Source organism: Mauremys mutica, chromosome 2 (genome assembly GCF_020497125.1).
Source record: "Mauremys mutica isolate MM-2020 ecotype Southern chromosome 2, ASM2049712v1, whole genome shotgun sequence".
NCBI lineage: Eukaryota > Metazoa > Chordata > Testudines > Geoemydidae > Mauremys > Mauremys mutica.
In genome coordinates, this window is record NC_059073.1 from 15,332,027 (window position 1) to 15,346,249 (window position 14,223).

The 14,223-nt window shown below is 42.2% G+C and overlaps 1 protein-coding gene across 8 annotated transcripts in view; it reads left to right on the plus strand.

Moving 5' to 3' along the window:
* The window catches only part of FAM135B (family with sequence similarity 135 member B), a 355,587-nt gene extending 343,170 nt beyond the window's left edge, over window positions 1-12,417 (plus strand). For all 8 annotated transcript variants that reach the window (XM_045008177.1, XM_045008178.1, XM_045008174.1 and 5 more), the window contains 6 exons: window positions 760-851; window positions 4,059-4,156; window positions 4,526-4,677; window positions 5,331-5,441; window positions 9,180-9,293; window positions 11,051-12,417. In XM_045008177.1, the coding sequence (XP_044864112.1) occupies window positions 760-851; window positions 4,059-4,156; window positions 4,526-4,677; window positions 5,331-5,441; window positions 9,180-9,293; window positions 11,051-11,256 (773 nt within the window). In that variant the 3' untranslated portion in view covers window positions 11,257-12,417. The remainder of the gene's footprint in view (window positions 1-759; window positions 852-4,058; window positions 4,157-4,525; window positions 4,678-5,330; window positions 5,442-9,179; window positions 9,294-11,050) is intronic.
* The last annotated feature ends 1,806 nt before the right edge of the window (window positions 12,418-14,223 follow it).

Consider the following 14,223-nt stretch of genomic DNA (forward strand, 5'->3'; position numbering starts at 1 on the left):
ACATTTACTCCACAAACGCTTTTTGTTACAAAATGGAGAATTTTGACAGATTTGTGCCCCCTAAACCCAGTAAAATTGTCAGCCCCTTCCTTGGCATTTCACAAACGTCCGATCATTTAGCAAAATATCATCCAGTGGGAAAAAACCCTTGGTTTAAATGCTGTCACTGAAGGAGAGAAGGTGGCTGGCTCTGGGGAAGGTGAGTATTGTTCACTGTATATGCAGCAAGCAAAGACACAGGAAGGCTGGATTGTGTGCACGTCACAGTGTTCGGGCACAGCGCCAAAGGGGATACACTGTGCCTCAGACTCACCCCTTGGAGTCACAATGTGTCCTCGGTCTCCCCTGTTCTGCTTGGGAATGAAAGGGAGTTATTTGCCGTCACTCTTAAAAGAGCAGCTTATTCCCCCATCTCTGCTGGCCAGCTAATAGGGGGGTGAAATGGCAGAGGTATCGGGATTCCTACTCCCTGCCAGTTCCCATCCCTTCACTTCCTGGGGAACATCTGAAGCACCTGCAGCTAAGATCTAGAGAGCCCTCAGGCGGCTGCAAAGTTTGTTGGGATTCCTGTCCCACTGCTGCTCCCCTGCATGGCTGTGTCGGGGCTAACCATAACGTAGTGAGCCGACAGTCACAGCCGCACTTCCCGCGACAACTCCAGGGACAGTGTTGAGATCTGAAAAGAACATAGTGAACAGAATCTGTCGTCTTTACCCTACTGTGAAATGAAATCTCTTATCAAGGGCTGTTTCTTTTTAGGGAACAGCGCAGACCTGCGACTGGTAAAGACTTTTATAGAACTGGGACTCCCTGGTGGAAAGCTGGACTTCCTAATGTCTGAAAGAAACCAGGTAATATAGGGCCAGTTTCTGCCCCCCTTTACATTTCACTCAGTCCCATTGAAGTCACTGAAACTTAGCCCTGGCAGAGCAGATATCAGGAATTGTACATTTCAAAGGCTTAGGGCCAACACCTACACATCTTTGGGGAAAGGCCCATTGGGAGTTTTGTGAGGGGTGCAGGATTTAGCCTGGGTATCCTGCATCAGATCCCATTCAAATCAATGGTACTTTTCCCCATTGGAAGGCAGCTGTTGCTGGCCTGATCCTATTGCCACTGAAGTTAGTAGTAAACTGTCCATTGGCATCAGTGGGGCAAGGATCAGACCCTCGGAAAGGAGATAATTAAAAACATCATGTTAAATGGCATGTACAACAGTCTGATACATCCATCTATTGTATGATATGCAAAATCATGCAGAACAAAAAGAAAACAGCCAGCCTGGTGATGTTAATTCTAAGTGCTCAGAAGGATGCTATGGTCTGCTTGGGGGAGTTGGTACTGCTGGTTTCAGCTAAGGCATCAAACAGTTGTTTCCTTTGTGTAGTATATTGTGATTTATTTGCTCGTATGATAAAGAAATGCCCTCCAGGAAAGCTAATCCATTGCCTGTGCAATGCAGAGCAGCAGAAATGAACTCTGTGCTCTGCCCTACATGCATGTGATGCAGCATATTTAGTTACGTAAAGGGCCACATTCATAAACAGAGCAAGGATTTCAGTGTCCAGTCAAAAGCATTCATCTGTTCTACCGGGAAACTTTAGGGCAAAATGTTCCAATTTGGTTTGCAGTGCAGATCTCTTATCCAAAGGCAGGTTGCAACTGAACAACCTGTGTTCTCACCTTGTTCAAGTTCCTGTTGATGTCAGTAGCCATTCTCGGAATACAGAATGCATGGAAAGTAACATTCATGAGGATAATATTTTGCCCGTTTGACAAAGGCTCTCAGTGCACTTTACAAACATGAAAGAGTTCAGCTTTACAGCACCTCCGTCTACTGTTGTTCAGCATGTGTGGTGAGGCAGTATTACCCTCATTTTATAGTGTGGGAAACCAGAGCACAGCAAAGCAAGCAGCTTGCCGCAGGTCACAGAGCAAGTGCACGGCAGAACTAGGAACTGAACTCTTGACTCCTTCCGCTGTGCTTTTAGCCGCCATATCCTCTTTCCTCCCTGCAACAGAGAGCCATATGGAGACTGTAATAGATCCGCAGTGCGAGCTGTCTAGCCAAATTTTGCCTTACAGGGAAAAATGTGAATCTATGTCATTTGGAAAGGCACTGAAGTGATATTGAGGGATGGAAACACAGATGAGTGAAATAGGAGGACTCTGTGTGTGTTGTGTCTAGGACTTACACTTGGGGTGGTATTTTTCCACTTCTAAATAACCCACAAGATTCAAGATAATGAGCTTAGGAGGAAATCATTAATTATCGATGCAGACAAAACAAACAGGCAGGAGGTTAGTTGACTGTATTTAGTTTATGAGAACATTTATTTTAAGGCAGCACTGGAAATAGGAGACGCTCATGTTCTCCTTTGCAAGAGCTGCAATTAGTGAGATGAATTTTGTCACAGAAGCATTAATTACTAGATATGTTTTCCCTAAATATCTGTTCCAACACTTGATGATTGTTTCCCTGGCATCTCATTAGTTTTGAATTTGATTTAGAGTCCTGACACAGTTCTAAACAAGAATACTCTCCTGCAGTTCTGTAGACTAGACAATTTATAGTTTGTTTTGTTGAATCACAAATGGCAGTATTGCCAGGGGCAATAAATAACTTAAATACCCTGCTGATACTCATCATGCTACTGATTAACTGTCGAACACCACATGGTATTGTGTGAGAGCAGCATAACTTTTTTTTGATAAATTTGTTAGGGTCAGTTTATAATACTATAGACTAGTCTAGCATGATAATCCACTAAATCCTAAATGCTAAAGTTGGGACTGGTCTATTGTAGGAACTTCCATCAATATAGCTGCGTCTCTCAGGGCTGTGAAAAATCCACGCCCCTGAGAAACATAGTTACACTGACCTAACCCCTGGTGTAGATAGTGATAGGGAGACTGAAGAACTCTTCCTAGCTACCACCTCTTGGGAATTACCTACGCTGACTGGAGAACCCCTCCTATTGGTATAGGTAGCGTCTACACTTTATGTTTTGTCTACACTAGCACTTTTGTCAGCACACCTCTGACTGACAGAAGTTTCACTGACAAAAGCACTGGTGTGGACAGTGCTGTCAGCAGGAGATGCTCTCCTGCCGACATAGCTGCCACCACTCGTTAGTGTAGACATAGCCTGAAGTGCTACAGCAGGACACCTGCAGCTGTGCTAGTGCCATATCTTACATGTAGAGATATGCTTGGTCTCTTACATAAGTGGGCTGATATTCAGAGGGGTTGAACATCTGCAGTCCCCTCTGATCGAAACTCAGGTCACTCTATGAACTTGAGTCTAATAATATTGGCCTAAGCAACTTGTGTGTCGTTACTGTGATCCTTACAGTGTGGTTCTACTACATAAAATGACTATGTAAAAAGGGGATTATCACTCAAGAAATCTGATCACTTTGTGTGTTCAGAGTCATGTCCCTTTTAGAGACTAAAATGAGTTTGTATGCCTTTACTCCTGTTAGCCCTGCTGAGCCAATGCAGCTTGGAGAGCATGAGCTGGAATATATTCCTCCTTCTGCATCATCAACAGACTTGCTCACTATGTTACAACTAGTTACACCCATGTAAGCCCCTGATGGCAGTCGGCTTCCACAAATGTCAATATGGGCAGAATTTAGCCTGTAGATCCTTCATTACTGTTAATGATGTATGAGAAGGAAGGAACCAGCCTGAGTGAGTTTGCAGCATTAGCCCTGAGGAGGGGAAATATCAAATCTGTTTGCTTGCAAACTGAGCATATTTCATATGGAATCACTGAGAGACAATAAACGTGGAACTCCTTGAAGCTGCTTTTACACAGTCACTTTTTGGAAGAGAAATGCAACTTCCAGGGGACCTAGCGAATGAGAAAAATTGGATCTATGCTTTTTTTCCCCCTTGCCTCTTTATGGTGCATAAAGAAGTCTTGACATGTTCTTATTTTATTGCTTGTGTTTTTCCTCAGAAATATCATTTGTCTAGTTTTTTTTGTATCGCAATGCAATGCAGTACATTGGCAGTTATGTCATCAGCTGACACCATTCTCTTGTCACCAGACTGATACTTTTGCTGATTTTGATTCGATGACTGACCGATTACTGGATGAAATTATTCAACATATCCAGTTGTACAACCTCTCCATCTCCCGGATAAGGTAAAACACACTGACAGTTAATTGGATGTGATGGGGCACAGTAATGTTCAGTAGAATCATCTCTATTATATGGGGCCTGATCCAAAGCCTTCATGTCAATGGGAGTTTTTCCAGAGACTTAATGGGCGTCACAATGTGTATGAAGATGTTGGTTTTGTCCAGACCTGGCAGAGCAGCTGCTGAGCTGGAAATGTCATGGAGAATAAAGGAGATGGGAAAACGTGACTAAAGGGCACTAATGAACAATCTGTTTGGAGGCAGAGCCAATCCACATAGAACAAAAGAGAGCAATGCCTGCCACACGCATTTTGAAGCTAAGGAATATATAGACTGTTCTTTGTTTGTGTGTCATTTTGTCTCTCCCGACAGTTTCATTGGTCATTCCCTTGGTAACGTCATCATCCGATCAGTATTAACTCGGCCAAGGTTTCGCTATTACCTCAACAAGTTACACACCTTCCTGTCCCTCTCTGGGCCTCACCTAGGGACCCTGTACAACAACAGTACTTTGGTTAGTACAGGTAAGAGTTAATGAAAAAGGCTACGATTTGCTTTTGTGCGTAGCAGTACCTGTAAGAGACCATTGTGTGAATGGGGCAGTGGTACCGACTAGTGTTTGTGTGTGTCACTAACCAGCGCTGTGGGAAATAGTCACACCAGATCTCCAATCACTTGAGTTTAGCTTTGGGTTTGTGTTTAGCTGCATTCAGAATTCCCGGATCAGGAAAGCCTGCACATGTGGGCTGAGGCTACGTGCTTCCACCTGTGCACTGAATCTCAGCTCCCAACCCCCACTCTGCTGCCTGAATAACGTTGTTGCTGCATGAGTCCCAAGGGCAGGGAATTCCCTGATCAACAGCTGCCTCTGGAATCAGCAGTATAGTACCTGTAAAACTAAGGGGGTAAAAGAATGTCATGGGACAATAATGTCATAGCTCTCCTGGATTCTTCTGTTCTCTGCTCATGGAAGCAGAGACTACAATATGGCCCTGAGGTTTTCTAGCCACTGGCCACTAGCACAAGAAGAAATGTAGAGTACTGATGGCCAATTGGCACTTCTAGCCTTAGAATGTTCAGTCACAATTTTATAACCGTGGAAGGGATTCTTAAATTTTGGGGCGTTTGGTCTGATGATTTCGAATACGGTAAACCCACACGTTGATTGTCATTCCAGGCCTATGGCTCATGCAGAAGCTGAAAAAATCAGGGTCACTTTTGCAGCTGACCTTCAGGGACAACGCAGATCTGCGCAAATGTTTCCTGTACCAGCTCAGCCAAAAAACAGGTGAGTAAATATCTGGGTGGAGAGCAGATTCTCCAAAGTGTTGTCCCATGCTGAGATGCTCTTCAGGAAATAAAGGAAGTCATCGGTGTTTGATCAGTGATTTTTGCTAATCGTTGGTCTCAAGGGGAGATGGGCCTGAAGCAAAACTATTTAATGGATGCCTCTGTCTAATCTAATCCATTTTACCTGTGCATTTCTACTGTGGACATCACCATGGAATGGAGTTGCCAAATGCTCCCCACCAAACTTTGGTCAATTTGCAACTGAATACAAATGCTGTAGTTCAGGCCTATCTCTATCTGCACACTCTGTAAGCAAAGACTAGTGGTGTCATTAGGTTGCTACAACCTAATTTATATTGCTAAAGGGCAAAAACTCGATTGTTTCGTTTGGCTTAGTTTGGGGCCATTCGCTTAGGGTGAGCAGATGTCCCAATTTTTATAGGGACAGCCCCAATTTTGGGGTCTTTTTCTTATATTGGCTCCTATTACCCCCCACCCCCTGTCCCGATTTTTCACACTTGCTGTCTGGTCACCGTGCATTCACTAGAACTGGGTGAGAGTTGACACGACCTTTTGGTGAAAATGCAGATTTGATTATACTGAAGCAGTTTGAGAATTTTTGTTGGTTTTGCTGAATCGTTTCATCCAAAAAAATCCCTACAAAATTCCAAAAAAGTCAAAACATTTTCTCTAGACATTTTAAAAACAAACCATTTTGATTGTTTAGTTCCAAATTACTTTTTGCTTCAAAACTTCCCCTAATTATTTTTTAAATCAAAAATGTTAAAAAGGCTCAACATCTAAATGATTTCTTGGGGGGGTGGGGGAGGGAATTAGTAAAATTAAAAAAAAAAGTTTTTGGTTCAACCCAAAACATTTGTTCCTTTAAAAAAAAAGAATTGCCAATGGACAAAAACATTCATTGTTCACACAGCCCTAATTGTCACCTCTAGGACCAGGATGTTTGAATCTAGGTCCCCAGTGATGCTTTTATTTAAGCCCATTGCTGACACCACAGTTCAATGCCAGAGGGAGAATTATCATTCTTCCGCTGTAATGCTAAAGAGAGGCCCCATTAGCCCCCCTCAGTCTGTCCATGATCAACTGAACTGAGGCTCTTTCAGAAAAAAATTGGACCGAATCCTAGCGTCCTATCCAGAATTCCCTCTCTCAGTAGAACATTCCTACTAATGCAGAAGTCTGTATGTGAGTGGTCAAGTTCTGTACATATTTGCCTACACTGTCACTCCTGATATTTAATTCATCACCTATGAAATACTGGTATAGGCTGTCAGAAGGAAAAGGGCTATTTGTAAAATCCAATGCTATTCTTTAATAATACTTTGCATAACAGATGTGGAGCTTATATGTCATAATGCTCTGACTATTGCGATGTAATAGTTTTATGAGGGGAAGTTGTATGTTGGGATGATTCGAATTTCCTGTATGACTGTATTGATCTAATTTATATTGGTGATAATGGTAAATTTATCATACACCTAGAATGCTTGAATTCATTTGGATCTGGAGAGGCAGACAACACAGTAGGTCCCAGATAAGAACACCCAAGCACACACTTGAAAGACAATGGCATCCTTCCAGGTTGTAGGCCAAAGCGACACAGCCATTTTGCCTGACTGGGAGGCTAGAGATTAAAAGGGCTATAAACAGTTATAAAAAGTCTTGATCCCCATGAAGGAAATGAGTTTCTATGGGGGCTGTCCAGGGAGTGTCATTGGACAGGAAGACAAGCTGACAAAGAGGCTCTGCAGAAGAGTCTACGGGGAGTTAGGAGATGGTTAGACAGCTGGTAAGCAGACATGTATAGGCCGCTCTGTTGTTTATAAGACATGCTTTTTCTTAGATGCTGTTCTGCTAGATACATGATACTTTGCTATAAGGAAGCTGTTGGGTCACTAGTTACCACTGTCATTGCCCTGCAGGGAACAGAACTGCAGGGTCTGAGCCCACGTCAGACCTGCTAAAGCAATCACTGCTAGCACCTGGGTCACTGCCACCCAGAACTCAATATTAAGGGAAGAATTGCATGATTCAGCCCTGAGTTCAGTGACAGCTGGAGGTCCGAGACCTCAGAGAGGGATGCAATCGATGAGTCCAGGAGGAGTCAGAGGTGCGGTTCCCCAGTAACTGCGTCACTTAGTACCTGCCACCCTCCAATGCTGTGCAGATGCTAACTGACCCTGAGAACACTCCTAAGAGATAGGTAGCTATGTAGTAGTATTCTCATTTTGCACATAAAGACACAGAGAAGCCAAGTGACTTGCCAAAATCACAGAGCGAGTCAGAGCTAACAATACAGCTCAGGAGTTCCTGAGTCTCTTGCCAGTGCTCATTCCTCTAGACCGTGCAGCCCTGCTCATATTCAGGGAGATGCCCAATATCTCACAACATAGTCTGCGACAGTGGTAGTAAGTGAATGTGGGTCTCACCACTCCCAGGCTTCTGTTTTAACATGCAGACCACTGTCTCTCCTACCCCGCCATGATCACATGCATACCTTTGTCCTCCCCGCAACTGTGTCGCTTCCTGTAATACAGCCCTGCAATAGCACCGGTCTGCATCCTGTGAGCCTTGTCCAAAACCCACTGAAATCAAAGGAAAGACTCTCACTGACTTCAGTGACTTGTGGATCAGGTCCTCACTCGACCCCTGTGCTACTCCATGGATCTTGTAGGGTGGAGTGCTATGTGTGAAGACTTCCCTTGCCTTAATGGGGGTGTGCTCAACAGTCCACAGGCTTATGATCGATCCATCACCAGCACTGTATACACAGCTGATGTACTAGAACAAGCAGTGATTGATACTGCACACTGAATTCATCCATCTTGGCTGGTCCAGATGACTTCACAATACATTAGCAGAGAAAAAAATCATAAATTACAGCAATGCATTCTCAACACCATGGGCTTTTAATTACTCAATAGAAAATAATGTCCAGATCCTTATTTACAAATAAAACTACTCCTGAGTCTACAGTAAGAATATTAACCCTCATTCAGATTCCCCTTAAAAATCTCTTGTCTGCAATCACCTCTGACAATTGGGAGTATTTAAAAAAAAAAAAAAGCAAGAACAAAATCCCTAATGTAATGGAACTATCCCGCTGCTTAACCCCCTTGCTAAGTAACCTCATTACTGTGAGCCTGCACCTTTGTCTCTTTCCCACCACATTTTTGTGTTCATTTATGATGCTTCATTTCTCAGTTTAGGCCCTGGTCCTAGAAAAACTCCCCCAAGAATTCCGATTGAACTCAATGGGGCAGTTCATGTTTGTAAAGTTGCTCATATGCATAGGAATTTGCAAGATCAGGGACTTAGACTGGAAGCTCTTTGGAGCAGGGGCAGTGCCATTACTTTTTCCTGTTAAGTGTCTGGTCCATATGGATGTTAGAAAGAGCTAATTACATCACAGCTTACAACGGTGACATCGGTAGTTTACGCTGTTACTATACTGTTCTTTAGAAGTATGCTATATATATAATTATTCTTCCTTGACTATGTTGTACATTTTAAAACACATGCAATCGTGCCATACTCTTGAAGATGAGTCCGTGTAACCTCGAAAGCTTGTCTCTGTCACCAACAGAAGTTGGTCCAATAAAAGATATTACCTCACCCACCTTGTCTCTCCAATACACCTGTTAAGATGTGTGTAGATTTGTTATTTTGATAGATTGCTGAGATATACAAGTTTTGATGTATTTCTTTGTTACAGGTCTTCAGTACTTTAAAAACGTTGTGTTGGTGGCCTCTCCCCAGGATCGATATGTGCCATTCCATTCAGCAAGGATAGAAATGTGCAAAACCGCACTTAAAGACCGGCACACAGGTATGATAAGACCCTGCCTGTGTTCACAAAGCCACTGAGTTAATTGGTTGTTTGTTTAGGTCTTTTGTACAGCTGAGGATGTCGCATCAGAATAATTTTTTGCATTCATCATTGAAAAAATAATCGAAAACTTAAGCTGGACAGGAAGCTATTGAAATCAATACAGGACCTACTTATAAAACTCTTTGTGTGATGAAAACCAATTTCTTTCAAGGAGAGTTCAGTGTACGGGGTAGGGATAGCTCAGTGGTTTGAGCATTGGCCTGCTAAACCCAGGGTTGTGAGTTCAATCCTTGAGGGGGCCATTTAGGGATCTGGGGCAAAAATCTGTCAAGGGGTTGGACTAGATGACCTCCTGAGGTCCCTTCTAATTCTACAATAGAGTTTGTTGCCAGTATTGCTATCCACCAGCCTACTGAATTACCAGTATTCTCTCTTTGTTTCTTATCACAAGCCTGGTCCAAAGCCCACTGAAGTCAGTAGGAATCTTTTCTTTATTTTCAATAGGCCTTGGATCATAGCCCTTATGATTTAAGCCTCAGTCCCATCCGAACTCCTTTCTGGGTTTTGTAGACTTGGAGCAAATCCCTTTATGTCAGTGGAGACACCGCCTCTGCTTTTACCAAGATTGCCTTTGTCCCTGCAAATTCCCTTTTATTATCAACAAACACACTGTTCATTTAGAGGACACCGCACAGCTCCATTTTAATGGACCTGTCATAAATAATGGCAAATGCATAGCAGTCTGATCCTTCTGCCACCAGTTTCATGTGAATGATTGATTTGAATTGGATTATTCGTGATTTACGCTGGTGTACGTGAGAAGAGACATCCATGACCAACAGGTCAAAAATGATGCCTGGTATTATCAGTCTCTTAACTGTAGTTCTTTCTCTCCACTTCCTCCACTGCTTTCTCCCAGCCCGGACATAAGTTGAGGAGGGAAGGACATCTTCCCACCCATTCCTCAGGCATTCCTCTCACAGGAAAACACAAGGCCTAATAGGACCCAGATCCAGATTCAGTATAAAACATTCAATTCCGTACAGAGCATTACCTGGTTTCCTTACCAGCCTCCTAAAAACACCTCAATGTAGTGTTCTGGAATAGACAGGCAGGGTGTTCTGGCCTTAGCTGGTTCCCATGTCGAGTCCCAAAGGAGCTGTATGCCACATGCCCCATTGCTAGCCCATCTGAACTCTGCCTTACAGAGAAGGAAGGGTCCAATTCTGTTACCTCTGAAGATAATGGGAGTTTTGCTCTTCACTTCAATGGGATCAGGCCTGAGTCCCGAGGTACTTTGTACAGCATAACACCCATAAGAACGGCCAGACCGGGTCAGACCGAAGGTCCATCTAGCCCAGTATCCTGTCTACCAACAGTGGCCAATGCCAGGTGCCCCAGAGGGAGTGAACCTAACAGGCAATGATCAAGTGATCTCTCTCCTGCCATCCATCTCCACCTTCTCACAAACAGAGGCTAGGGACACCATTCCTTACCCATCCTGGCTAATAGCAGAACTTCAAATGAATAATCCTAGCAGACCCATCAGGCTGCTCTGTATGCCATGGATCCACTTCAGATTAGCAGTAATATGGCATTTGATCCATCTTTCTGATGGACTGTCCTCTAGAATCCAGTGTTCTAGCACCTTTCAGGTTTCACCATCCATGGGTGCCAGGGTATAATTGCACTGGGTGGAGAAGACCCATCACCAAGTCACTAACTCTTTGACTGCCTCTTAAAATCTCTTTCAGGTCCCATTTACGCAGAGATGATAAACAACCTCCTCCAGCCTTTGGTCGATGCAAAGGACTGCACTTTAATCAGACACAATGTGTTCCATGCGCTCCCCAACACTGCCAACACGCTGATCGGACGGGCCGCCCACATAGCCGTGCTGGACTCTGAACTTTTCCTGGAGAAGTTTTTCCTCGTGGCAGGACTCAACTACTTCAAATAGCACCCGAAACACTGGGTAACAAAGGAAAAGCAGAGTGTTCAATGGCATAGAAGCCCTTAGCCAAAAGAGCGCAGTATTAGAAATGAGTAACATGCACGTGATGAGGTGGGACCCTAACACTACTCCCATTTTCATTTATGTTTCAGAGAATAAAGTGCTGTGGCTTTAAGATATTCCAACTTCCAAATAGTGGTGCTTTTGGAAGACACAAATATTCATGTTCAGTTCCATGTTCTCTTTTGATTGTTCACCTAAGACAAAAGCCGCTTCTGAAACAGAGAACAAAAATAAGAAGGCCAACTCTATAGATGTGACAGAACCAACATGATTCCGACCTCTGTTAAATATCAACTGAGGGACACAGTCTTCTTTGATTTCACGCTCATGTACTTAATAAGAAAGCTATACATCTGTAGCACTTTTGTTGGGGGTAGTTAATACAAGAGAAAACAAGCATATATGAACTCAGGTTAAAACCTCCTTTTTGATGAACTGGACAATATGAAAAATATGTATGTGGTCAGAATCCTTGATAGCTTCAGTGGTTCCATTTGTCTAAAGAAAATGCACAGATGGTTCCATTATCCGTACTCATTTGTATCATTCAAACAGTCAAGGCATGGAAGAGGGGAAAAATATTTAAATAAAAAGAAGGAGTCATTATAAAGCCTTTAAAAAACTCCATTTCATGTGAAATAAATTAACTCAAGATAGAAGCAATCCCAACAAGAGGAGTATATTGGAATAATCATGGGATACAGTCATCTTCTGTTAACATCTCTCCTGTTTACATTTATGGACTAACATTGTTTTTGCTTGTCTTTATAACCAAGGTACATTTGTTATTTTTTAAATCTGTACCTAAGTACATTGGCCCCAGTTTTAAAAATATGTTGGTATTCTGAGCTGGTATTCAAAGTCATGCCAATTAATAGTGCCACCAAAGCAATGAAAGGCAGTAGGTTGTAGCTTTTCAACAGAAGGTTGTGAAATGCTTCAAAATACAGGGTTTTTCTATTATGCCCTTTCTGAAATATGTTAGTCCCATCTGAAACACTGTATGCAGTCCTGAAAAACACAGCACTAAAGCTGGTAGAAAAATTTTAAAGAGAAATTATTAAAAAATAGCCAAGTTGTTTCCCAAGATTCAAAATCAATCCACTTTCCACTTTTTCAATTTTTGTGTGTGTTTTTTATTGAAATTTTTATCAAAGATATGATCAAAGTTCTAAATGTTAAATTTTGATAACTATTTCAGTAAGTTTTCCTAACGTATTTGATCAATTTTCAATAAAAATAAGTCACATCATTTTTTGCAAAAAATAAAAACAAAAAATTGAAAAATGTTGGGAAAAAATCAACAGCCCTTCATGAAATATTTTGTTTTTGAAAGAAGGCAACTCTGTAATGAAAACCACGGTGTTCAGAAAAACGATGAGCAGCTCTTCATACAGTAGATCTTGTAGTGAAGAACTACAAAGATGGTAGCAGATGTCAAGCATCTAAATTATGAGTTAAAGTGAAGGAAATTATGTTCCCTGAAAGAGGAGATTTCAAAAAACTCTAAGGGAAACTTTGAAATATTGTGACAGGTTTCAGGGTGGTAGCCATGTTAGTCTGTATCAGCAAAAACGAGGAGTCATGTGGCATCTTAGAGACTAACAAATTTATTTGGGCATAAGCTTTCCTGGGCTATAACTGATGAAGTAGGTTATAGCCCACAAAAGCTTATGTCGAAATAAATGTGTTAGTCTCTAAGTTGCCACAAGGTCTCCTCGTTGTTGTTGTTTTGTTTTTGAAATATTGTGAAAAACAAGGCGATTCACTTGAGTGGTGGAATTTAGGCAGAATATTTACTGAATAGGGTCATTAGCAAATGGAACTTCTGTGGCAAGCAACTGATGCAAAAAAATGAATAGGCTTAACACCAGTGTTTGATTCTAGATACAAAGGACAGGGCTGATGGTGCTAATAACAAGAAGGTGGAATTGAGATCAGCAGAAAATGGGCAGGTATGCTGGGCCTGGACACCATTTTCTGTTCCTTAAAGGTCATGTTGAAATGAAATAGTAATAGTAAGCACTTATATAGCATATCTGGAAATATTAATCAACACTCCAGTGAGACATGCGGGTATGTATTATCATCCTCACTTCACAGATGGATAGCTTAAAGCCGAGAGGCTATATGATTTGCCCAAGGCTATAAAGGGAATCTGTGTCGGAGCCAGGACTGGACCAGAGGAATCCTGGCTCCCAGTTCTGTACTCAGACCATCCGATCATACCTCTGCCTCTGCAATTTTAGTGCCAGCTAAACTTATTTACCACACAATTTATCTACTTCTGCATAAATATTTGTATGAAAGTTCTAACAATAATGATAATGGTGTATATAGGATTGGGTTTCATATAGATGGAAGGTTGTCTTTTTGCATGTGTTTAATTTTCATGCCAGAAAATAATTTATACAGAAAAGGTGTAGTTTAGTTCCATCTCTTATACTTGAATATTTATAACATTCAATTTGCTAGTACTCGGTGAGTCAGGCAGAACCCTGGAGAGTAACGATTCCTACATTCAGACCAATGGTTTCTGATCTTGGAACAGTTTTGCCTTGCATTTGTCCATTAGGCACGACACCCTGCCTTTATTCTGTGTGTGTGTGTGTGTGTGTGTGTGTGTGTGTGTGTGTGTGTGCACGCGTGCGTGTGTGGGCATGTGACACTCCTAAGCCAATGGGAGTTTTGCATAAAACGAGTGACAAGATTGTCTCTATGTAATATTCATTAAGGAGTCTGATCCAAAGCCCATGCAAGTCAATGAGAATCTTGCCATTGATTTCAATGGGAGTTGGATTAGGCCCATACAACCCGGGCCCTTGAAGAACATTACATGTCGTGGTTCTAAGATAGAGCCTAGAAATGTCATTCTTTTAAAATGACTGGTTGTAGATTTTATCTTCTCTG